General features: G+C 28.7%; 3 protein-coding genes across 12 annotated transcripts; 1 reads left to right on the forward strand and 2 right to left on the reverse strand.

Moving 5' to 3' along the window:
- Positions 1-596: 596 nt before the first annotated feature.
- LOC122566861 (UHRF1-binding protein 1) lies at positions 597-10,839 on the reverse strand. 5 transcript variants are annotated; one of them, XM_043724710.1, is made up of 18 exons: positions 10,652-10,838; positions 10,058-10,259; positions 9,715-9,906; positions 9,402-9,627; positions 9,142-9,308; positions 8,910-9,069; positions 8,583-8,840; positions 8,264-8,503; positions 8,117-8,143; positions 7,120-7,212; positions 6,857-7,044; positions 6,545-6,782; positions 5,255-6,459; positions 5,042-5,176; positions 4,428-4,439; positions 3,065-3,427; positions 2,845-2,992; positions 597-1,703 (listed from the first exon to the last, which is right to left on the reverse strand). In XM_043724710.1, exons 1-18 carry the CDS (start codon positions 10,693-10,695, stop codon positions 1,336-1,338), a joined length of 4,266 nt encoding a protein of 1,421 aa, XP_043580645.1. In that variant the 5' UTR covers positions 10,696-10,838; the 3' UTR covers positions 597-1,335. The 5 variants fall into 5 exon arrangements, with proteins under 5 accessions (XP_043580645.1, XP_043580647.1, XP_043580646.1 ...); XM_043724714.1 differs by lacking the exon at positions 597-1,703 and adding an exon at positions 1,799-2,631 and having other exon boundaries at positions 10,652-10,839; XM_043724712.1 differs by lacking the exon at positions 8,117-8,143 and having other exon boundaries at positions 10,652-10,837.
- Positions 10,840-10,900: 61 nt separating this feature from the next.
- LOC122566862 (ribonuclease P protein subunit p29) lies at positions 10,901-13,650 on the forward strand. 4 transcript variants are annotated; one of them, XM_043724718.1, is made up of 5 exons: positions 11,411-11,705; positions 12,392-12,599; positions 12,677-12,816; positions 12,971-13,361; positions 13,459-13,650. In XM_043724718.1, exons 2-5 carry the CDS (start codon positions 12,584-12,586, stop codon positions 13,593-13,595), a joined length of 684 nt encoding a protein of 227 aa, XP_043580653.1. In that variant the 5' UTR covers positions 11,411-11,705; positions 12,392-12,583; the 3' UTR covers positions 13,596-13,650. The 4 variants fall into 4 exon arrangements, with proteins under 4 accessions (XP_043580651.1, XP_043580653.1, XP_043580652.1 ...); XM_043724717.1 differs by lacking the exon at positions 11,411-11,705 and adding an exon at positions 11,713-12,158; XM_043724719.1 differs by lacking the exon at positions 11,411-11,705 and adding an exon at positions 12,187-12,300.
- A 579-nt stretch (positions 13,651-14,229) lies between these two features.
- Positions 14,230-24,468, reverse strand: LOC122566860 (clathrin heavy chain). Of its 3 annotated transcripts, none has more exons than XM_043724709.1 (14): positions 24,328-24,468; positions 23,953-24,226; positions 22,822-23,029; positions 20,901-22,748; positions 20,478-20,797; positions 20,076-20,341; positions 19,757-19,991; positions 19,243-19,625; positions 18,777-19,074; positions 18,228-18,668; positions 17,583-18,145; positions 17,260-17,482; positions 17,107-17,182; positions 14,230-16,731 (listed from the first exon to the last, which is right to left on the reverse strand). In XM_043724709.1, the coding sequence occupies exons 2-14, from the start codon at positions 23,992-23,994 to the stop codon at positions 16,598-16,600; spliced, it is 5,037 nt and encodes a 1,678-aa protein (XP_043580644.1). In that variant the 5' UTR covers positions 23,995-24,226; positions 24,328-24,468; the 3' UTR covers positions 14,230-16,597. The 3 variants fall into 3 exon arrangements, with proteins under 3 accessions (XP_043580644.1, XP_043580642.1, XP_043580643.1); XM_043724707.1 differs by having other exon boundaries at positions 24,316-24,463; XM_043724708.1 differs by having other exon boundaries at positions 23,953-24,383.
- Positions 24,469-24,888: the final 420 nt, after the last annotated feature.

The following is a 24,888-nucleotide window of genomic DNA, read 5'->3' on the forward strand; positions in this document are numbered from 1 at the left end:
ATTGTATATTGTATATTATAGTCAGTTTTATTTTTATCACGTAACGGATTATTAAATCACATGTATTCACTCTTATACACATCTTATACATATACATTAATACGAACATGTTCTTCATTGATTTTAAGCTAGACAATCTATCTGGTAGGCTCAAATAATTTATCATTCAATATCCATTAATATCTTACATTTATTATATTACTTTACTGTATACTCCCATTCCGTTAAAAGTTGCCTATGAAATTCGTCAGAACATTTACGATGAGAAGAACAAAAAGCATTGGTAAAAAATTTATATTCAATTCTCTGTTTTCATACTAGGTAACAACCACTGCTATAAAACCAAACATATATTGCAATAATTTGACTAGCATACTATAATCTATCATGTACGTTTTATATCTATATATGCAACAAATATGTATATATAAATATTACATAATATTTATATATTATATACATAATATATTAATATTAATATATAATAATATATTAAATATAAATAATAAATTATATAATAATTATATTATATTAACCATTAATTAATATATTATATATTAATATATATAAATAATTGTGTGTGTGTGTGTGTGTGTGTGTGTGTGTGTGTGTGTGTGTGTGTGTGTGTGTGTGTGTGTGTGTGTGTGTGTGTGTGTGTGTGTGTGTGTGTGTGGTACGCGCGCAAAAATATTAACAACCTCGTATATACATCACGTTTTAACACGTGTATTATCGCATATAATAAATACACATGTATATATCCAGAATATTCATTCCACCAATCTTTTTTTTATTTGTTTTATTAATGAAAATGCTAAACACTGACTACTATTGCCATTATTTATCGCCTTGTACTTGCTCATAGTAAAAATCAGTATATTTCATGTAAGTGCATCTTATATAACTGAATGTTATCTTAATGATTATTGAATAGCTTGAATAGATTTGAATAACTATTCAATAGCTTGAATAATGACTATTGAATAGCTAAAGGCAATTACTAGCATAAATATGGTAGACAAGATAATATACAAAACAACAAGTAAACTCAGGAAATTTTTGTCCATAACATATTATAATAAATGTGTTATTCAAGTTTTCCCTTTATAAGACTTAAAAGTCAATGTAACATATTAAATTCGTATAGTAAGGAACCAAACGTTCTAATATGACATACCTTTCTCTCTTTAAGGTAAATATAGATGCTATGAAAACACATATTAACTCAATTGTGTAAAATTTCACTTCTAATAATATGAAAAGTAACAATTAATAAAATTATTATTATGACTTATTCGAACTACAGCATTTGGAACAATCAAAACAACTGGTATGCTATCTCTTTGATGACCAAGATGCACGAGTAGCATTGCCTGGGCCACTTCCAATTATTCGATTTTGAAGTTCTGTTATTGTTTCTTGCAAGGCTCTTTTTTCTTTCAGAAGCAGCTGTATGTCTTCTTGTGCTGCACTTAAATGAGATTTGATTACAGTAGATTCTTCTTTTATACGTATTAATTTCGTATTTTCTTCTGATATTTTCTCCAAAGCATTAAGACGACGCCGAAGCTGTTCATTATCCAATTTCAACTGTTTACTGGACTGTCTTAAAATATTTAGTTCCATTTCATGATTCATATTTTCGACTATTTGAGTATCACTGCTTGTGAGTGTTACAAGGGAATTACTTCTGCTCAGGTTTACTAGAAATAAAATGTTTGAGTTAGATTAATAGTAGAGGAATGTATAGGAAAATATTTTATAGTGATCTATAAAATACACAAAAAAGTTGTGCTTCTAATAAAAAATTACTTTTAACGAATTAGGAAATTAAATATTTTTTATTAAACATAGATGGTGAGTAAACAATATATATTTACTATCTAAACTATTTGTGAACAATAAGCAGCGTTATAAAACAATGTTTTGTACCTTATATGCAGCATGTCCAAAGAAGGCATGTTGGGCCAAAAATGTTAGCACAAAACTTATACTACATGTTAATAAGGTCAAGTAGATCAAAAAATTTATATAACCTTATGTCCGAAAATGCTTTATTAAAGAGTTATAAGCATCAAAAAATTTTTATTAATAGCTTTGACAGTTATAATAAATGTTTGAAATTGCTTCTGTAAGAATACCAAGAATGCAAATCATTCATCGAACTAATAATTGTTGAACTCTTTCGAATATTCCTGCTATTGTAGAAATAGTAGTAAATGTATTTGTGTCTTTCTGCAATTCTATATAATGAGTCTTTCTCAGAAATCTTTGAACGCTCATAACTCTTCAATAAAACATTTTTGGTCATAAGTTTACATGAACTTTTCATACCTACTTGGCCTCATTAACATATAATATAAGTTTTGTCCCAACCTTTCTGGACACTCTATATGTTGTTCATTCATGCTAATTTATAAATTGCATTAAAAATTTTAATAAGCATACGTGATAATAAGCAGAAATTATTTTCTTTTGATTTGAGAAAATATAAAACATGCCTTTGCATAATTAAATGCAAATCTAAAATTCTATTTATTCAATGTCCTATTAAACAATATTATTAAAGCAATAAATGCTACTACTATTTTTCTAATTGTTTTGTATAAATGCTCACATTAGAAAGGCCGTCTGAATGCACAGAATTATACAATGTATAACATTAATTTTAAAAAAGTAAACAAATTTTTAAATAAAAGAATTTGTCACTTAAATGTATTTCGAAAACCTACTATATTATAAACTTACTGTACTATACTATATTAAACACTATATATCTTCCTTGTATGAAAATAATAAGTGGCAAATAATAATAACAAAACTTCATTGTATATTGTTACCTACCAACTGGTTCGATATGAAAAACCCCATTTGCATCTCGTACTATCTTAAGCTTTGCAATATTCAGATCTATAGGAATTGGTCCTGGCGAAGTTATATTATTTGGTGGACGATCTTCATTTAAACGCAATGATATACTCTCCAGATATATCTGCAATAAAATAGAAATGTTATGTAATTAAAAATAAAGTTAAAAGAAATAATACAATAAAATTTAACATACCTGCAATGGTATCGGTCTAGGTATAATTTCATCTTCAGTTAAGTCTGTAAGACCACTTATTGAACTCATAGACAAAGCCATTGATACATTAGTAACTTTAACTTCTAATTTATCTTCAAACAAATCCAAAACACTTTGTTTGTTATGTACGTCTATAGTAGTATCTACCTCTTCCTCAGTTGTATTATCTTGATTCTGATTTAAGTGCATATTTTTATTCCTTATAGCTCGACTTGCTTGAGACAATTTCCAAGAATCTGACTTGCATTTTAAATCATGATCCAAACGTAGTTTAATACATGATCTACAGTTAGAATCTGAAGGTAATTCGACCCAACCTCGTGATCGTGCACTGAATTTTGTCTAATAAACAAAAAATATTAAAAAATATATGTATAACATTTAAACTATATTATAATTATAATTTCTACTATGTAATAGAATTATAATTCTTTTATTTTGTAATAAATTCATAAAAATTTAAAACTAAGCTATAAGTATGAAATTATGGAAAATAAACTATAAAATCGTTGAAAACTAAATTATCATTTGCATATATTAGATAATAAGAACAAATTCTTAATATTAGCTTCTTTATAAGCATACTCTATATATATTTCCATAATATGTAATTAAACATTTAAATACAAAAATATTGTTAATTTTTTCTTATTAATATGTGATAAGTTAAAAAATTTTAACATAAAAAGCTACAAAAACTTGTTTTATAAACAAAGCTACTTTCATTTCCGTATAATTCATATAAAATACACATAATCTGCAATCGCATTTGAAAGCTTTTCAAATACATTCCAGCTAAGCATTATTTCATACCATGCTACATGAAATTATTACGCTTTGAGTACATATACATATTATGAAATTAAAAACTAAAAAGCTTTAAACCCTTCACATAAAAGTAAAAGTGTGTACTTTTGAAATGCTTACATAATTCGTTTGTATATACAAATAAAAAATAACAATAAAATATTAACTGCTAATTATGCAACATAATAGTGTAATAATAAACTTGTATGTAATTGTCATATACTCTACAAATTTATCATTTGCATATCAATAATTACTTATCAATAAGGATTACAAATTATCACCTAAAAGTAAATCGTCAAATATTTTCCTTTAGTTATTATATACTAGTTATATTTTAGTTATTATATACTAATCTAAAAACCAAATCTATACATTCACAATAATCTTTTTGAAATGATCAGTAGGACAAATATTTATATATATGCAATTTGTACAGCATAGTGACATAATTAATTCAAAAGAACTAGACATGCGATAAAATGTACATAGTACAAGGCATTTAATATGAAATATATGAGTACTTTGCCAATACCTTTCTCTTGACCTGCCACAAGTGCCACATAAAAACATTCACAAGAGAAGGAGAGACGCAGGAGAAGCATGCAAAAAAAGTTAAAGACAAACATTGTATAAATATACATATATAATATAAAAATGTTTATAATGTACGTGATATAAAGCTAGAAATAAAATCAAAAGAGTTTCGTGGCACACGAAGTATGTAACTAGGAATAAAATGTTAGTCATGAATACATTCCAAGTTTATACAAAAAACTTAAATATTATTTGCATAAGATATTGCATTACTAATTTAATGTAATCAAATTTCATACTTGAAACATCTTAAAAAATTTTAACATAAGTTTCAGAGCAATATGTCCTCTATAAATGGTTAAATTTGTATTGATTAGAAATATATTAAATCTGTACACAATAAAAAGCACTTCATATAGTATATAAAAAAAGTTTAAACTCTCTAATGAAATTATTGTATGAAAGAAACACTAAAGAATAATATATTTTCGATTGCAGCAATATTAAAAAAAACCTCAGTATTTAGATCTATTTAATAGATTTAAAATAGCATATTGTATGTAATCAGCAAACAGGAAATTTATCATTTAGATGAATAGAAGATAATATTACCTGAAATTCATCCCATGGGATAGATGAACATTCATCATTACCAATATTTGAAATTTGAACTTTAATTGATGATGCATATCCAAGAGATTGTTGAATAAATTCAACTTTAGATAATTTAAATGTTGCCATAGATACCTAAAAAGGATTATATCTAATCAGGACATTAAAGTTTTCAATTGTATTATATTATTATATTACATAACATAGACTTACAATATCCTTTCGTTTACACACACTATCCATAGATTTTTCACTCTGAGTATCAGGAGTTTCTTCAACTACTTCACTAGCTTCTTCTACTGCTGTTATTCTAATTGAATTATCAACAGAAAACATTGTATCTAATTTTTCTTGATCTTGAAGATTAATTAAAACGTAGTTCTCACTGTCAGAACTAACATCACTTCTTATAGACACAGTATCACTGCTACCATCTTCTGGAGAAGCCTTCAAAGCTGAATCAATTGATGTCATCAAATTACTTAATCCTTTTTTCATAGAAGAGAGACCAACGTTGAAATTATTAGGAATGAATGGTGTATTTGAAAACGAATCTCCTTTGCTATGCTTATTTGTAGCATCAGCAGTATATCTTAAAGTAGGCAATGATTTCTCTTCCTCTACAGCAATGCACCTTTTATCATGTGCTACATTTCTTATCTGCATATTATTTTCGTGTTTATTGGTACCATTCTGTTTAAAGGTCACAACAGTTTGAGGTATACTAGAATGTATAAAATCCATTGACAACATTGATGATACGTCACTTTGTGGCGTTATTGTTTCATTATTTATATTAATCTTTTTACTACTGCTCTCAACTCGTTCTGTACTTTGCCATGGAATAGACGAACCTGGAATGTCATCTGCTATGCTAGATGAATCTGGCATAACGGATTCCAAATCACCTCCAGAATTTTCTTTACCAGGGGTATGCGACGGCATGACAAATGTTACTTCTACTTGTGGTATCAATGCACCAATAACAAGTGAACTACCACAATCAACCTTTAATATTTTATTAGAATCAATATTTAGATACGTTGCCATTTCCGATAAAACTTCCGATAATCTTAACAAGAACAAATATTGATAGTGATTTATCTGGACGCTAACTAAATTGCTTATGTATGCAAGACCATGAATGTCAGCAGTAGATTTATTTTCTGATGAATCTTTCTCTGACGATTTCATAGACATGTAACACCATAGAGTTAAAGGAAATGCATCAAGGAACGGCACAGGTCGGTTTTGTCCGACCGCACGAGCACCAAGAAAATCTCCCCAAACGGGTTCCAAATTACAACACCATATGTCTTTAGCTTCAGTCCATAAAAGCTCCCGGTGTAATTGACGAACTAATTCGTTTACAGAATTACTGCTAAAATTAGGTGGTGGATATCGAATATTATCAGTGCCTGTAATAAATAAATGAATGTGAAATATATGTATCATACTATATAATAATAATGTGAAAAATATATTTGTGTACAAAACTTTTACCTGCGCAATGTGCCAAAAATTTATCTGTAAGAATATGAAAATCATTCGATCTATTTGGAAAGTCTGTAGCAAAAAACATCTGTCCCATTTGAAAAGCGTTTACACACTGTGCTAAATCTGCTCTTGAAGATCTTTCTGCGGATCGAACATTTGTTATTGACGCTCTCGACGTCTGTATGTGCAAAGACTTTGGCCTATCCTTCTGATTAGGATAATCTTGTTGGCTTTCAAAAACTACCTGAGGATAATAAGTATATTGAGGGTATAGTAGTACGAGACTTTAACCTATAATACAAATGTCTTAGTACTTGCCCTTGGAAGTATAGCTTCGATTTTTACATCAAAATACATTAAATTAGTGGAAGTATATGTTGATTGTTTATCCTTATCCATTAGAGAATGATATAAATTTAATGCAAATGAATTAAACCATAAGCAGGAACAGACATCAAAATTTACTTGGATAGGATTCAGTTGTACATAAAATTTTGGTGGTGGCACTAAACAATTACAAAATAGATGAAGTTGTAGATTAATTTAAAATTTGTTAACATGATAATTATATGTTTACTTACATGGAAATGTAATATCTCCAGGATAATAATAATATGTAAATTCAGCATGAACAATTGTAACATCTTCTGGAAGACAAAATTTATCTCTGTCACCTAAGCAACATAAAAATATTTCAATAAAGTGTAATAGAAATGTAAATATATTCTCCAATAACATACATGCGTTATGAATATACTCCATACAACAGTAAAAATTCACATGATGTTATCTGTTACATATTACAAAATGCAAACCACAATGATTGCATGAAGTATAACCATTTATATATATCTACACAACATAGTCCCTAGAATCTGTAAGATAAATACAACAAATTTTTTTATCAGAAGCCTTCTTAAAAGACACGAAAAATTATATGCTTCTTTATAAATGATTGAAATTTTAATTACTTAACAGAATTATAATTTTCTATATTTTTATAATTGAAAAGTGGTAGATAATGTTAAATAGAATAACGTTCCATTCGAAATACTTGGAAAGTATATTACATAATTCATTACTTATTTTTTGAATATTTGTAATGTTTTTTACATACTTTGTTTCTAATTTTCTTCTTAGAAACTATGAAATAAATATATAAAAGATTATTGAATATTACTTACAACTGCAATAGAACTGATACGTATCTTTTAAAAGAAGAACATAAAAAAGACGTTTAAAAATTTTGATTAAAATGTTTGCTTTAGAAAAGCAAATTATACTATGATTATCTTTTAAATATATTATAATTACGCTTCAGATTAATTATACATATATTAATTAATATATGTATAATATTTATAATATATAATAATAATAATATTCATATATTTAGAACTGCTGTTAAAAACGTTTTGTACTAAGTTGTAAATTAATGCTCAATAATATGATACATATAAGATATAATAACAACATAATACATGAAGCAACAAAACTTCTTAAACATGAAGTTATGTTTAATTGATATTTATAATGCAATATTAATATGAATATACTATTACTGTTTGTAATCTGTACCTGTTGCATGTTTCTTCCTTGTTTGAGCTGTGCAATTATTAAACGAAATAATTATTGATATTATATGGAAGCTTTATATAAAGGATCATTTTAAAAAAGTAAACCTAGTAAATAAATTAATTTGATCATCGTAAAACTTACACATACCCATAACAAATTCTTTTGGTACTGGATTACGAGACGTTGTGGTTACTTTGTATAAGGTAAAATCATCTATCCTTATTATAATGCATGTTGTCATTAATTTAGCCAGCTGTTCCAAAATGTAATTTTTCACTGGATTACCACTAGGATGTTGCGACTTTTTTTTCTCATCAACAGCTATGTTTATATTTTGAGATTGATTACCCTTTTCCGAATTGTCTCCTAAACCTTTTGTGTTATTAACTAAATGAGAATAAGAAACGATATTTTATTAATATTAAAAAGACATGTTTGTGATTGACTGTTTACAAACATTACAAACCTGTAATGTTTCCTTGGCTCCTAGTTAAAGGAGAATGCTGTGTTCTGCCAGAATCTATGAGATCCATAAACTGACTTCGAAAAGAACTTAAGGATTGCTGTAACCATTGGCTATGAGGTGTAGCATTCTCTTTATATTTAGCCCAATGTTTTCTATCAGCCATTGCTAAGTGATATGGATAATAATCAACTTGAAATCTAACTAATGAAATTTGCAGTGCACCGCCATCCTTTAAGTCGGGATGGGAGGATCTACCATCTAGGTAGAAAATAAATAATATTACAACATTGTTGTTAAAAAAACAATAAAAGATTTGAATTTACTTACTACCAGCATCATCACATAAATGTAAATCAATTCTTTGACAAAGGAAATGATATGAAGTTTCTACAACATCATATCTGGTAAAAATTTTAGAAATAGCAGTATTATATTGATTTTTTGTCCTTGATTGTTGAGATATTTGTGCTTGATACTCTGGCAATACCTAAAACCATGAAAATATACTTATCATATGATTGAAACTTTCTATTTTGTTTCCTAATTTTGCCTTACAAACCTCTAATTTTCTAGCTGCTTTAGTTTTACGCTCTAATACTGTAGCTTTTTCTATCAAACCACCTAAAGAGTCAATAAAATGAAGTGCTGCTTTCAACTGCGAATCTGTTAAAACCCATAAGAGATCATCTAATATAAGAATCAGTCTTGATCCCATAACAAAACAATCTAAAATACAAATTCATATGTTATATCATTCTATTGTACTTAGAAAACAAAAGAATGGGAAATATATTTGTTACTTATTAAAATATTTTTAACCTGATATTCTTTTTTTAATAGTAATCCGACACCTTGCTTGATTCGTAAGTAAACGTAATGGCGTAAGGTTCTTATCTTTAGTACTTTGTGCCTCTATTCTAACTGTCTGCCATTCTAATTCTTTAAAAATAAGTAACTGTCCACGATCAGGATCTTTCACTCTAGTAGTCCTTAGATCACACCGTAGCCATGTTGCAGATTTCGATTCCACAATAATGCGATTCATCTATAACAAAATAATAATTTCATAATAGCTTCTAATAAAGATATGAAAGCAGATTTCATTAGTAAATAAACCAATAACACTATGTACCTGAACTGAAGCAATGAATGCAGGACTTTTGAATGTAACTGATACAGTATTAACAGTCACTGTTATACCATCGATTACTTTATGTATAAAAGAATATTTTGCAGGACCAGTATATGAAGAAAGCCCTTGCGGAGAAGATAAATCCCTCAAATCTTCACATGTTTCTACTTCTATATGAACTTCATCTAAACTCTATAAATATCAAGATCTAATCAAAATTTTATTATAACATAATATTAGTAATTCTATTGTATTATGGAAAAGTATATCGACAAATAGTTTAAAAAATGAATATATAAAAATGTACATAATTAATATGAATAAATAGACAGTTGTTATTTACCAAAAAAATAGGAACACTTCTTAATTTGGTCCATTGTATACGAAATGAAACTTTATTGCACCAAGCATTTGTTAATCTAAGCCATGACGGCAATTCTAACAAATCAGTTAAAACTATTTCATCAAGTTCTAAATTTGTTAGTTCGCCTTCACCTTTAAATGCACTTAAATTTATTTTATCAGCTGATAAGTTCTTGGTAAACCTATAAATTTAAATAAATACACATAAACATCATATTGTGAATAAAATACAGTGGCATATTTCTTTTTTACAATAGATTTATCTTCTGTAAATTTATATGTAACATATTGAAATCTGTTCATAATGCAGACATAAGATAACATTTTATTTATATTGTAATTTTAAACAATTATCTAAGACTTTTCATGTTAATAATTATGTTAATAATTGTAGATAAACACAAAAAAATACGACTAATAATTTAACGATAATAATAATAACGGTGATTAACAAAATAAATAAAATTGTCCACAATTATAACTTGCTTGTTCTACTTAATTAAGGGTGGTACAATTTTTAATTGTACTGTGCAATTAATAATGAAATTTATTTAACAGTTTAGCGTGTAAATACCTTGATAAATGTTTCAATAGTTGCTTTTTTATTAATGACACCATTTTTTATTATTTTCAATTGATTTCTACGATGCCAAATATGCGTTTCAACATGGTTAATTTGACACTATACATTTACACCGAGCCACGATTATAGACACGGTCCGTCCATACATGCCACGATTGTCGACGACTTTCGACTCAAGTAGTCAGTAAGTAGACTACACTGCTAAATTTCTAGTTTCTTTCTTTAACTTTTTTCTTTAATGTCTTAATGTAAAGTTTCTAACTTTCGATTCTAAGATCAACAAAATATACCTAGTTACGTTCTTAATTTTTATATTACCGAAGAAATATTACTTTAACAAATAGAATATCGGTCTGTCCTTAATACAATAAAATTGATCTATTTTTTAACATATTTATTTGACGTTCAAAATGTTGTTTCAAGCGTTATTTTATTTACATGCATCTGTGCATTACAGGATTAGCGTACAAATAAGGCTTATCTTTTCATGATTTTCCGAATTATATCTTTAAGTACAATATACAGGGTGTCCCAATAAACATAGTACAATCGAAGAAAGTGATTGATTCTACTTTTGAAAAAATAAATCAAAAATGTAAAATAAAATTTTTTGATATGGCGCTTCGCTTTCAATAAAATCAAATGTGAAAATTTGTTTAACATATGTGAATTTGTTTAATTACCGACGGTATGAGTAAGCAATCAGTAGGAAGTAAGTTATTCTATATACGAAAATAAATAAAAAATGTAGAATAAAATTTGTCCGTTTCAGGGAAGTACAATTTGGATTTTGAATCGATCAAAAGCTTTTAATTTATTTGTAACCCAAGAGAAAAATAAAATTTGAAACTTTGAACGTATTCAGTTAAGAATTGGTCTAGTACACGCGTACTCGATAAATTTTCAAATGTTGTTTTCTTGGAAACGAATGAAGCATCCTATGAAAAAATTTTATTCTACATTTTTTACCTATCTTCACACGTAAAGTAATCTCCTGTCAACTGTTCAGTTTATGTGTTCTCTTCAGTACGGAATTAAACTTCAAGTATGCTTCTAGGCTTGACAAATTTTCAAACTCGATTTTAACGAAGTCATATAAACAAATTGTATTCTACATTTTCGACTTGCTTGTTCACGTAGAATCATAAAAGTAACATTCAACATTTAGAAACATTCCGTGCCAACTATTTAACTATACCTCTTGATTGTTAGAACACTTTATATAACGATATAAATAATGTTAAAAAATATATAAGTTAAATAGATGTATAATAAATAGAAAAAATGTAAACCTTATCTTTAAATATTTACTCTTTAAAATTGGTCCACACATATACACAAACAATCTTATAACACACGGTGAAAGTAGACAAATCGTTCTACTTATAAGTTTATGAAAGAAAGGCTAAATTTGCATTCTTTACATAGATGTCTGATAACTTTTCTTTTTCTTCAATTTCTAATACATAAAGAACTTATCATTTTTACTTACTTACGAGTAAATGAACCGTTATTTTATTTAGCTGTACTCATTTACATGTTCTGCAATTTGTGCTGTCTCGTTTTCGCAGATTTTTTTATTCAAATTTCATAGATTTTAGAAAGAAAATATGTAGTGATATATATATTGACATAATTAAGTTAATACAGAAATATATCATTATATTTACATATCATAATATTAGTTAAACATGTTTGAATTTAAATTAACCTAAAAAAATATTCTTCTAGTCACCTAACCTAAGATAATTTGCTAAAAAATAATATAATATACGCGAGAAATTTTGAGGAAAGAACTGGAAATACAATATATTAACGTCAATAGTACTTTGTGTTTACGTTTTGTAATTCATCTATTATAATTTGATAAAGTAAAATAAATCTACTTTAATTAACTTATTTCTATTATTGTTATTACTGATAATGGCACAAATAAATCGTACGTATCTATTAATTAAAAGGTTAGTTAATATATGCTGCTAATGTTATCATGATTAATTATTTTAACTGTTACAGAAAGCATATGTTTAACATTACCTAAAAGTATAACAAAACAAATTAGTACATGTGAAAATAGTGAACAATATATCACGAATTTTCTACAAAATGCATTGCCTTCCTCTGATACTGGTTCGGTAGCAGATGAGTTAAGAAAGGTATAATAACAATAAAAAATATATATATAGAATATAAATATATAATAAATAAATAAATGAGTAGGAATTATATTGTATTACTAATAAAATTTGATCAGTACTCATATTAATTACCAGAAATTTAATTTATGACATAATTATAATTATTTTACAGTCACTAATATTTGCTAAGCATAAACATAAATGGAACAAGAAAAAGCGATGTCAAGGAAAGTTATTAACTAATAGGAAACGAATGCAGCTTGGTTTACGTAAGATTAGTTGCAAAAGTGATATGAAATATACAGCCTTATTACCATTAAATCAGTTATGGCTAAATTATGTGGAACAAGTACTTGGCCCCAAGTTTTTTAATAATATTCCAAAAGATTCTACAGATCCAAATTGGGAAAATGTTAATCAACAGTTAATTAAAGCAGATTTTCATGGTGCTGAAATTTCCATTGTTGGATCAAAATGTCCTAGTCTAGTTGGATTAAGTGGCATTGTAGTTCAAGATACAAAAAATATTTTCAGAATTTGTGGAAGAGATAATATTATGCGAAGTATATAATTTTTATTTTATACTTTTTCTATTCCTTTTTATGTCTCATACTTTATTATTATTCCTTTGTCCTATCATTAATTCATGTTTATTTTCAGCAATACCTAAAGATAATGTTATTATAAATATTTATTTAAAAAATATAAAATTGGAGTTCTTTGGAAAAGATCTTTCTATAAGGCCTACCGAACGAACAATAAAAAAGTTTAAATGTGGACGTATATACGAACTATAGTGAAATCTGTTATAATTTTTGTAAAGTTAGAAATAAACATCCTTTTTAATATGTACAAAATGATTAATATATAGAATATTTATCCCGAAAAATATTATGCTAGATGGAGCAATACCAATTTATCCTACAAAAAAAGTGAAAAAGGAATTTTGTTGAAACTTCCAAAAAGAAAAAGAAAGGAGAAAATTCTATTTTCAAGAAAATGATTTTGAAAATTCATTGAGTATTTGTACATATGATTCACAAATATCACCTGCTGACTAAGTAGATAAATATTGTGCTAATAGGATATAGGTATACATATATAAGACAAATATATTACTTTTCGAACAAAAATAATTAATTCTTTTATAAACGAGAAGTTTTTTTAATAAATTCTCTTTTTTAATAAAAAAATCTGGTCACCTTCGACATAGGAGTATATGTACACATATATAAAACAGAAATATATTTCTTTCCAAACAAAAATAATTCTTTTATCAACGAGAATTTTTTTAAATAAATTCTTTTCCTTAATAAAAAAAATCTAGTCGCATTTGACATAGGAGTACCTGTGAAAAATGTTCTAAATAGAAATATATAATATATAGCGAAGAAATACATATAGGAATATAAAATTAATGTAAACTGTGTATTCAATTCATACAGTTGTTTATTGAAATAAATTTAATAGCGACAAATGTTCCACATTTTATACTGACTTTCAACATTACAGACATGTGATTTTGATCATGTATATGTATATTCGTGTAATTAACAACCAATTTTGATATATTTATTTCTAAATTTACTAATATTTTATTTTAATCCACAATATTCAAACAATGATACAATTACATTATTATCTTTTTTGCAGAACGGTATTAGATACATTTTTCAATCTACATTTTCATTCGTTATATAATTTTAATGAAAGTGAAGTGATTATTGGGAATGTTACAGATTCTTCTTTGTATCACCTAATTTTAACATCTTTTATTTAATATATGCAGCTAAAATTACTGCAATCGCTAAATATCAAACGAAAGTTGCTCACAATGATCAGTATCGTTATCGCAACAAACATTATTCAAATGTTTGAATAATATTCTGTTATCATTATCATTGTGATATTATGATTTTCCAGTTTTCAACTTTTGTTTCATATTTATGAATAATGAGAACAATTTATAAGTGCATATCTCCTGCTCCTTTTGAAATATGTGACAGAAGAAAATGTCACTAAAAATGTGTTATGCAATAATGTTGCTCCTTTAGGAACATTGAATGTAAGATATGCCAGAAAAAGGTACTATTTTTTCCGATATACCTTTTACATCTTGTATTTGATCCTGATTTATTAGTAGGGCATTTTATACAGACAATATGAATCACTTAATGAACAGAAACGTCAACAAACACGATTCTGTCATTCTCTACATATGTATCGGAATCTGACTACCCAACTTGCATTAATACTTGTAATGTCATTATACATTAATACAATTAATATACTGAACAATACATCCAAATAGGATACTATACATACATTATGTAAACCAAATACAATAAGTAAAAAAAGAACTTGAAGTTATACTTCTAAAAAAATGAACACGTTAGTAAAACAAAATTGTTACTTAGTTCATATAATTTTATAACACCTCTGAGTTTTCTTTACAAGTGTTATAATACTTTAATGTAACGTGTACAAAAAAGATAAGATTATAATATTGTAAGCCAGCATAAACAAGTCTCAGTACATATATCCATACATCAATATGACGAGATCGTTATAAAGTTTGTTATATTTTCAATGGATTAAATATGTTCTCTGTCTAGTGAGAATATATCAGAGAGCTACCTTTGTTATCATTCTTTTTTCTTTTTTTTCCTTTAGGAAAGCATGTAATATTTCTATTCTATACTTCACATTTTGGCTGCCTGATCAAATGCTAAATTTGTTATTTATCCATGCCACAACAATAACACACACAGATACTAAACTTATATACTGACAGACATACAAACGTATCTCATATCTTACTATATTTAAATTTCTAGATACATTACATACAGTTTACAGACTTCTCAGCTTTATTTTGCACTGTTGTTATACTGATGTACTGATATATGCCGCTCTCTTTTATTTATCTTGCTAGGTATTTTGAGGCTCATACATTTGACTGTGACAACAATGTTTTCATTGAATCTAAATAAATAGATCCTTTATTTTATTACTACAAATTATATATTAGAATAATATTTTCACCACATTTCATTTTCCATTGAATGGACATGAATATATGTTAGTTTTGAGTACTTATCGTTTCTCTTAATAATCACTTAAATATGTTTAGCCCAATTTTCTTCTTTTCTTTTACCAAAAAGGAAGCACTGTGTAATTTCATGACACATTTATTGAATTGAAACTTACAAATATTTTTGTTTAATATTGTTAATTTTATATTATCTTAAACTAAAACTTCTTTCAATACTTAAACAAAGGCACGTACGTACGCAATACATCGATATTTCGGTGAAAGTATGTTGATAGTTACTTTATGAAGTAACATAAAATAATCCAATTCAATTGGTAGAATGTAGAATGTTGCAATATAATATGGATTACTAAAATTATTACTATTGCATACTCGTTTAAAGATTTGTTATATGATGTGTATTCGCAAAATATTTAAGTATTTTTTTTGTTTTTATTACGGTTATTTGCTTTTTTCCATAAACAATGGTCAATGTGTACTCTTTAATTACTTTAACAGTAAATTAAACATTTTATAAATGTTACTCATAAACTAGAAATTCGCGCTTAAATATTTCGTAGTTTACTTCGAATTCATTATTTTTATTTATGTTACAATTATCTTGCGGCAACGCTTTTCTCTTTAATGATATTATTTTAGCATTTTATATAATTGTGAGCTATTGAAATAATCTTGTTCTACCTACATATTATAGAAAAGTAGATTTTGTTGATCTCTGTTACTGAATGTGTTGCACATTGTGTTTCACATACCATAAGCCTGATACGCCGCTGCAGGTGGTGCATAGACACCTTGCGGTGGTGCTCCATATACGCCTTGTGGTGCATAACCAGGTGCCATCATACCTGGTCCTGCTGTCAACATTAACTGAGGTTCCGCTATAATAGACATATGATATGATAAGATACAAAATATATATAACACATATTTGTTATTTCTTCAAGAATTTTTTTCTAATATTATTATATCAAAAATAATTATATAATTTTGTGTTGAATAAGACTTTTATGTTATAAAAAATTGCTTTAGTGTATATATACAAAGAAAAGTTGTAAATCTTTATTTTTTGCTCAAGATCAATTTATAAAAAGATTGTTCATGTCATAATAAAAGAGAAACAAATTTTCCTTTTAAATAACACAGCCTTCTTCACACATGTACAATTTATGAAAATTTCTAATTTATAATTTTTTTTTAATAATTTATTTAAATTCTTAAAAAATATTTAAACTAAGAAATAAATAAATACTTACGCATAATCATAGGTTTATGTTCCTGATGATCAGTTTCTTCCATGCGGCGACTTTCAGCTTCTTCCAGTTTATCAACCTTTTAAAAAAATATATGTTATTATCATAATAATAAAATGTCGGCAATTAAATATATTGAATTATGAGAGGTATTACCTTAGTAATATATTCCCGTGCAACTTGTATAAGATACGGCATAGCGAAGTGTAAAATACGATGTCTCCACGCAAGTTCCAAAATAACATCTGGATGAAGTAAATCATAACAATGAAACAGACATGCTGCAAAACAATCCTTTGATCCTCTCTCCAAGAACCACTCTAATAATTCTTGAGCAACTTCGGGATTGCGAGATTCTGCTGCATATTCCATAGCATCTCTATTCAGTTAACACAATAATTAAAATACTGAATAACGAAAATGGAAATAAATAATGAAAACTCATAAATAGAATATTTAAATGTTTTACTGCAACTTACCTAAACAATCGATCCTTTTTACATAGTTCCACCGATTGTTTCCATCTGTTATTTCCTTTATACAAGTATGCGGCAATTCTTCTAAATTCAATTAATTCATGTTTCTCCAGTTGTTGCGCCAACGCAATATTATCAAAATTATCGAACGCATCAATCGATGTTCTGAGTCCCTGATAATCTTCTTCGTCAATAAGTAGACCGTTTAGTGCTTCATTAATTGCTTTATTATTTAATGCTTGAACCGACCTCAAGTATGGTTTTACAAGTTGTAAATGCCCTGTTCTCTTGAAATATGCAACTGCTCTCGTATGATCCATGCGTGGAGCAAGTACAAGTAGTATATCATTCAGAAGTAGGGGTTTATATTCGACATAAAACTGTATAGCTTTGTAATAAAGTTCAACGTTTGCCACTTTAGTAATCACATCTTTGAAATGACCTTCTCGCCATGCTTCAGTGGGGTGTTGCATCATTGCAAGAACTGCATTGTCGTACTCTTCATATTTATCATATAAAAATACAAGCTCTGCCCATAAATGTGCTTGCTCTGCTGCACGGAGTACCTATATATTTTATTAATAAATATAATACATTCTTTTCCATTTTGTTCATATCCAAATATTTTAAATGTAATTAATAGTATACCTTCGGTATATTAACTCGAGACCAGAAAAGTTCAAGATGTTCTCGCATTCGTTGAGGTTTATACTTGCTATAAAGTATAGCTAATTCAGTGAACATTCCCATATGCGCTCTTTCAAGTCCCAAAGCAGCTTCCAATAAATTAATAAGTTCCTCAAAGTGCCCCCGATCTTGATAATAATTGATTAAATCTTCTAATTCATCGGCATGTACGACTATATGTAATCCACACATTTGTGCTAATCTAAATTCTCCGCTATCCACACAAGCAAAACAAACTTCTTTCCAAGTACGAGTTGAATTCGCTTTGCGAGCGCTGTCAACGGCGCCTTGGAATTCTTTTAAGTGAACAAGCGTAATAGCTAATCGTGCAAAATTCGATACATTATTGTACAAAAGTTTAGCAGCATCGTACATCTTGTCGTCGAAACATCTATCGCCAATCTAATAACAAGTAATATAAATTTACATTTATGGACATAAATATATCTGTTTTAGAGATAATATACATAAATAAATATTACGTGTCTGATATGTATACATAAAACTTACCTTTTGTATGTCGGCATGATTAGGACCAGAAATAAATTCTTCAAGATCTGCAAGTCTATTGGTTCTTGCATATGCGTAAATTAATTCACTTTCAATGAAAGATTCACGCGCCTTTTTGCGAGCCATTTGCAAGTAACGAACCAAATCCTCCCAATGAGAAGTTCGATGAGTAGTTTCTACTACATCTACATACGCTGATGGATCGTCAGCCTTAATAAAACTATCTATGGCTTCTTTCACTAAACCTTGTTGTAATTGTGCTCTGGCTAATTGAGACCATACCGGCGGTTCATTACATCTATAAGAACAGACCATTAATTTTTAAAAAATGAATTACAATCAACCATTCTACCAATTATGTTATTCAGTTCATTAATATACTATTTCACGTTAAATTTCATACATAGTACTTTCTACAAATTTCATACATAGGTACTTTCTACAAATTCAATTCATTATAGCTCACCTTTCAGCAAATTCGTAAGCTCTGTCTAAATTATTAACCTGCTCGATTAAAACTTGGATAGCTGACGTGTTCACATCGAATTTTTTAAAGATGGCAAAAGCTTCTTCGTATAACTCATTGTTAATAGCAATGTTAGCAATGTCAGGGGCGTCATAATTATCCAGCCGATTGATGTACTCCATAACACGCGTACGATCAGCCTTTATTGCCGTTAAAATCAAAAGATTTTGTAAATTGCGATGATCACTAAATACACTACTGTCGAGTACGATTTTTTCAAGAAGCTCAATTAGTTCATTGGGTAAATCAGCAGTCATAAATGCTTTAACAGTAACCGATATATCTTCAGGATCTTGTGTTTCTGATAAAGCTGTTTGTACAACCTAGAAAGAAATCTCGATAATTTCATAACAATTGCATACAAGCATAGTTAAAATTATAGAAACAAAGTTTCATTAAATGTTTAAAAAATCATTGACGCTACTTTTATCATTTTTCTTTACTGTAAACTTACCTGATCAATCAACGGCCTTTTATAAGGGTTGCTTTCAAGAAGAACTTCAGCCCATAAATCTGGATCTCTACGTCTCACTAAATATCTAGCTTCACTTTTGAAAAGGCTATTTTCATTACATACGCTTATCAATTCCCTATCGCATTGACCACGCTCATAAGCAATACACGCTAAATGTGGGTCACGTTTTTCACAATATTTTCCTACTACTCTACTATCATAAAATTGATTCTCTCTGTAAAATTAAAATTTAGTTAATAAAGAACATTTTATATAATATACTTTTTTGTTATGTCAAGATATATTTAGATTTACTTACTTAAGAAATCTCTCTGGATTATTATTACTGTCAATGTATATCTTTGCTAGTGCATTATGCGTTGCAGGTTCAACACAACCTTCATGGACACGAGACTCCAGCCATGGAAGTAAGAGCTTCAAACGGTTTCTCTTCTCAACTTCTTCTACAAGTTCGTCAGTAGAGAACTGACCACGTACCACAAGAATTAAATTTTTTATTATATCCTCTGAGCAATCTACATCAAGTAAACCACCCACTACAACTGGTAGACGTGACGGATTTACCTAAAATTAAACCACCATTACAATAAATAAAGCTAGAATCTATATTGCAATTATTATTTGTCATAAAGTTTATTCATTACAAAATTTACAACTCTTATATTAAATTCGATGCAGAATGACTATTAATGAAACTTACTTTTTGAACGTAAATTTCTATGTACTTTTGTAAATTATTTCGGTAGAGATACAGTACAAGATCATGTACAAAATCGAATCGATCACAAACAATGATCAAAGGTAACTGATCAGATAGTTTTGCCTCTTTGAGGAAATTTTTTACACGTTCCGGATTGTAACAATTACTTTCTCTACAAATTCGTTCCACTTCTTTAATTTGTCCAGTTTTACATGCTGCTTGAATATATTTAAAATGTACTTCTTGATCTTGACTGAAATTAACAATAGACCCCAGGAAATAAAACAGTCCCTCGTATGATTTAAAACTTTCAAATAGATCTGAAAATAATGATGATATGAAGTAAATAAACCAATACATAGTAATATAAATAACATAAATCAATATGTGTTTAAAATAACATTATTAGCAAATTATAAATACCTATCAGTGCTTTAGTAGTCAACTGTTCATGATATTTTGTTGCAATTTGAATACAGATTTGTAAATTCTGTCTTATGTTAGCAGTCAACATTGCCTTCAAACATTCCAAAGAATCTTCAACTGATAATGTTCCAAAAAATCCAACAAGCCAATCCGGAGAAAGTAAATGTGTATGTACTACAGCTCTCTTAATGTCATACAAATCGGTGTAATGTTCCAAAGCACGTTGTAATAAGCCAGCTTTTTCACATAACTGTGCAATGTGAGCTCTGTCATAGTGTGTGAACATTTGATTTCCTAAGATTGCATCAGCAACTTGTGGAGCAGACATTAAGTTCATTTCTAAAAGTCGTGTTTGTAAAGCTCCTTCACTTGGCCGATTATTTTTCAAAGCATCCAATAAAAATGCTGTACATTGTTGAACCATGTTTTGTTCCATGAATATATCCACAATTTGGTTGATATCGGCTAAGGGTTCATCATCTTGGACCAACATCTGGGCGAATGCTACACCCTGGTCTGGATTAATTCTCATGACATTTCTTAACAAAAATATATAATCAGGGGTATAAGAAACTTTCTTAGCATACAATACAATTTTCTGGAATTGTCCAGTTTCTGCAAAACATTGTATAACTTTATTAGGGACATTAGCTCTTAAATAAACACTAAGAGCTAAAGTTGGATCAGCTTGTTTCACTAAGTCACCCAATTCTTCGCTACATTCTAATTTATCTTCTTTCAACCATTTCTCAAGAAGTTGCTTACGACCTTGCACAAGCACTGGACGACATAATTCTAAAGATTCATATTTATTTAATTGTCCCTGATCTAGAAGTATTCCAAAATATTGCAATAAGGGTGATGTTTGTCCTTGCGTAGTTGGTACCTGTTGGAACCGTTGAATAGTCGCCGGAGTTCGAAGTATTCCTTTCGGAGCGTTTGCTGCAACTTTAGCTGCTTCCGCGTATTGACCATTTTGGAAAAGCAAATTAAATTTCCTGACGAACAAGTCTTCAGCTCCTGACAAATTATTTCTTACAGCCATTCGCAATGCAAGTTCGGAATTTTGTAGTACTCCATTTATATATGGAATTATGTTTTCTTCATCGACGGATACAGATAATACTTGACCTTTCCGATTTACTCCTATTATACCACCAGATGCTTCATGCGGTGCAGTGACAAAAATAGTTTCTCCAGATATGCGATTCATAAATATACATGTAGCAGATTCAATATCATACATATGTATATAGCCATACTTTGTTATTAAATATATAACATCATACTTTGAGCTGACTTGCATAGCAACAGGAAAGTCATTTCCAGCTTCTGGTGGAAAAAAAACATCTACTGCCTTCTTTGGGAAAGGATGATTACCAGCAGGAGGTTGACCTACTTCGATAATATGGAGCTTTGCACCTTGTACTGTTCTAACAGCAAAACAAAATAAGTTACTTGATTCTGCATTTCCTTCCATTTTAAATTGGGCGAAAGAAGCAGCATGTCCTTCGATAGGTTGAGAACATTTTCTCTCAACAGAATAAAGTTGCATAGCACCAACCACTCTATTGTGCTGAGCAGAAATACCAATCAATAATAGCCATGTTTGTTTTGGATCAGTTCTATAATTAATTATTTGACAGCCATTTAGTGACGAATGTCTGTCAAACATTTTATTCGGTGTAGATTCTCCTTCCATAGACCAGTGATAAACTGCAGTTTCTGTTACCAATGCCAAAGTATTTAATGATATCCACTTCCAAAAGACTACATCTTCTGTCATTGTGTGAGCTTTCATTTTTGATTTCATTTCTATGTTAAAAATCTGAAGAGTTTTCATTGCTAATAGTAAGAATAAAACATGTTACTAAATTTATTATTAAATTTCATGTACTTATTTTATATTAATTATTACCTTTTAAAGCTATTACTTTACTTGCAGGATTCATGATCGCAGAATCTGCAGAAATAGGTCTCCTGATTGGATTTGCAGAATCATTCATATCGATAATAACTACCTGTGCAGTATCGCCAACTTTTTCTCGGACACAAATAAATTTATCAGATTCCATTGTGAGTGTGTTAAAGCTGACATTGTTAGCATTAATCCCAACAGCTGTAAGCTAGAAAAAAGAAAATGACAAAAACAAATTATCATACTGAGAAACAGCTCTTTAATTGAAATATATCTAAATATTCTATAAATTGTAATTAGAATATCTTATTCTTTAAATAACTTTAATGTATCAAAATTATTGGAGGGAGCTTTTAATATAATTTCATATTAAACATATTTAATAATTAATTTAAGATAAATAAGCATAAAAGTGTTCCACATTGATTTTTATCTAATCTAAAAATTTAATAAAAATTGTTATTGAACTAAATTATATTTCTCGCTAGGAATTAATTTCATCAGCTTCAGGAAGATGGGAGAAATAGATTAGTTAAATGCAGTTTATCTGGAATGTAGAATAAAAAATACATAATGATACATGATTGCAATTAAAAGCTATTTCACGCGAAATCGCAAATCACTATTATAAAGAAGTAAACTACCGACGAATTAATGAATCATAATCTAATTCCATATTGCTATCGCGAGATTTGCGAAATACAACGAATATTTTAATTAGAAAATTCACGATGTATAAAGACGGAAATAAGGGGCGTATATGTCGAGTAGACGTGGCCCTCGTTGATAAAAAAAATCAATTTATTTTTCTCGTCGACATTGCTATACAGAATAATATTATGATTAGTTAACCTCTAAATATCCTATTACGAACGTTCATATAAATTGATTAAAATTTAGTATAACGAACGAACATGCGATCACTATTATACCTGTCAAAGTAATGTCAATTCAAAAGTATTTTAACGGAATTCGTATCTCCTCGTTACAGCAATAAAACTGGCAGCTAAAAATTTTCTAGAAGAACGTTATAATAGTAAAATGAAATTGAAAATGTAGTTGGCGAAAATGAAGATGTTTGACGACGTGTCGAAATAATAGAAGAGCCGGGTACGAAAGCAGGTCACCTACCTGGAGATGTTCTTGAAACCTTATGGGTAGTAACTGCGTCATTTTCCTAATGTTTTCCCAAAATTTTCGAGGTTTTTCAGCCGCGGTTACCTAATGAAAAATCTATCGCGGCTGTCTATCTTTCCTATGTACAACTGTTTTGGCTTATAGTGCGCTCTTCTCAACCAAAAAACCTCGGTCCAACCATCAGCGCACAAAACCAACTGACGCAAAGTGAATGCCGTCACTACTTGCCGCTGACACCCATCATGGCCGCCAATGACCGCCCCTCTATCTAAAAATAGTCCCTCAAGTACAAAAGTGTTTCGATCGATCCTATATTCTGATATTGCCAAACGTTTGTAAACGCATCCAAATAGTTACATTATACGAGACCTGTAATCGAATATCAAATAATCACGATTATCTTTTTAATTCCGTCAATTTAAACGTTCGGTAGCGTAAGAATACACGTAACTGGATTTTCTAGCAAATCTCTCCAACATCACCCCTTCCTTTCTTCAATTCTCAACCCCCACTCCTTGCTATGAATGAAGCTGCAACGGCGCACAATTGAGTACATTACGTATACGTTTTCCATCATGTACATTTCCTCGTATAGGAAATTAATATCCAGTCTCACTAGAACTTACTACTACAGTAAAGGAAATAGTAATCATAATTGTATTATAACATTATGATTTTTCAAGAATTTGAAGTTTTGAATCACATATCTATGCACGAAGATTGTTGTAATATTAATTCAGAAAATTTGAGGTCTATAGGTATTTATAACTATTCGACAATATATACACACAAATAGACGATCAAGAATTAATTTAATTAAAGTACGTTAAGTATGTTGCAATATTAATTCAGAAAATTTGAGGTCTATAGGTATTTATAACTATTCGACAATATATACACACATATAGATGATTAAGAATTAATTTAATT

Source organism: Bombus pyrosoma, linkage group LG4, assembly GCF_014825855.1.
Source record: "Bombus pyrosoma isolate SC7728 linkage group LG4, ASM1482585v1, whole genome shotgun sequence".
NCBI classification, from domain to species: Eukaryota; Metazoa; Arthropoda; class Insecta; order Hymenoptera; family Apidae; genus Bombus; species Bombus pyrosoma.

What these genes read in the sequence shown, in the direction of transcription:
- LOC122566861 (XM_043724710.1), bottom strand. Translation starts at nt 10,695, where the DNA reads ATGGTGTCATTAATAAAAAAGCAACTATTGAAACATTTATCAAG. An exon ending in TTTATGTGATGATGCTGGTA is followed by an intron (nt 8,841 to 8,909) that starts GTAAGTAAATTC and finishes TTTTCTACCTAG; the next exon opens with ATGGTAGATCCTCCCATCCC. An exon ending in ATTTTTGGCACATTGCGCAG is followed by an intron (nt 6,460 to 6,544) that starts GTAAAAGTTTTG and finishes TATTTATTACAG; the next exon opens with GCACTGATAATATTCGATAT.
- LOC122566860 (XM_043724709.1), bottom strand. Translation starts at nt 23,994, where the DNA reads ATGACGCAGTTACTACCCATAAGGTTTCAAGAACATCTCCAG. An exon ending in GGTTTCAAGAACATCTCCAG is followed by an intron (nt 23,030 to 23,952) that starts GTAGGTGACCTG and finishes TCTTTTTTCTAG; the next exon opens with CTTACAGCTGTTGGGATTAA. An exon ending in ATCATGCCGACATACAAAAG is followed by an intron (nt 18,669 to 18,776) that starts GTAAGTTTTATG and finishes ACTTGTTATTAG; the next exon opens with ATTGGCGATAGATGTTTCGA.
- LOC122566862 (XM_043724716.1), top strand. Translation starts at nt 11,351, where the DNA reads ATGAGTAAGCAATCAGTAGGAA. An exon ending in TAGCAGATGAGTTAAGAAAG is followed by an intron (nt 12,817 to 12,970) that starts GTATAATAACAA and finishes ATTATTTTACAG; the next exon opens with TCACTAATATTTGCTAAGCA. An exon ending in AAGAGATAATATTATGCGAA is followed by an intron (nt 13,362 to 13,458) that starts GTATATAATTTT and finishes GTTTATTTTCAG; the next exon opens with CAATACCTAAAGATAATGTT.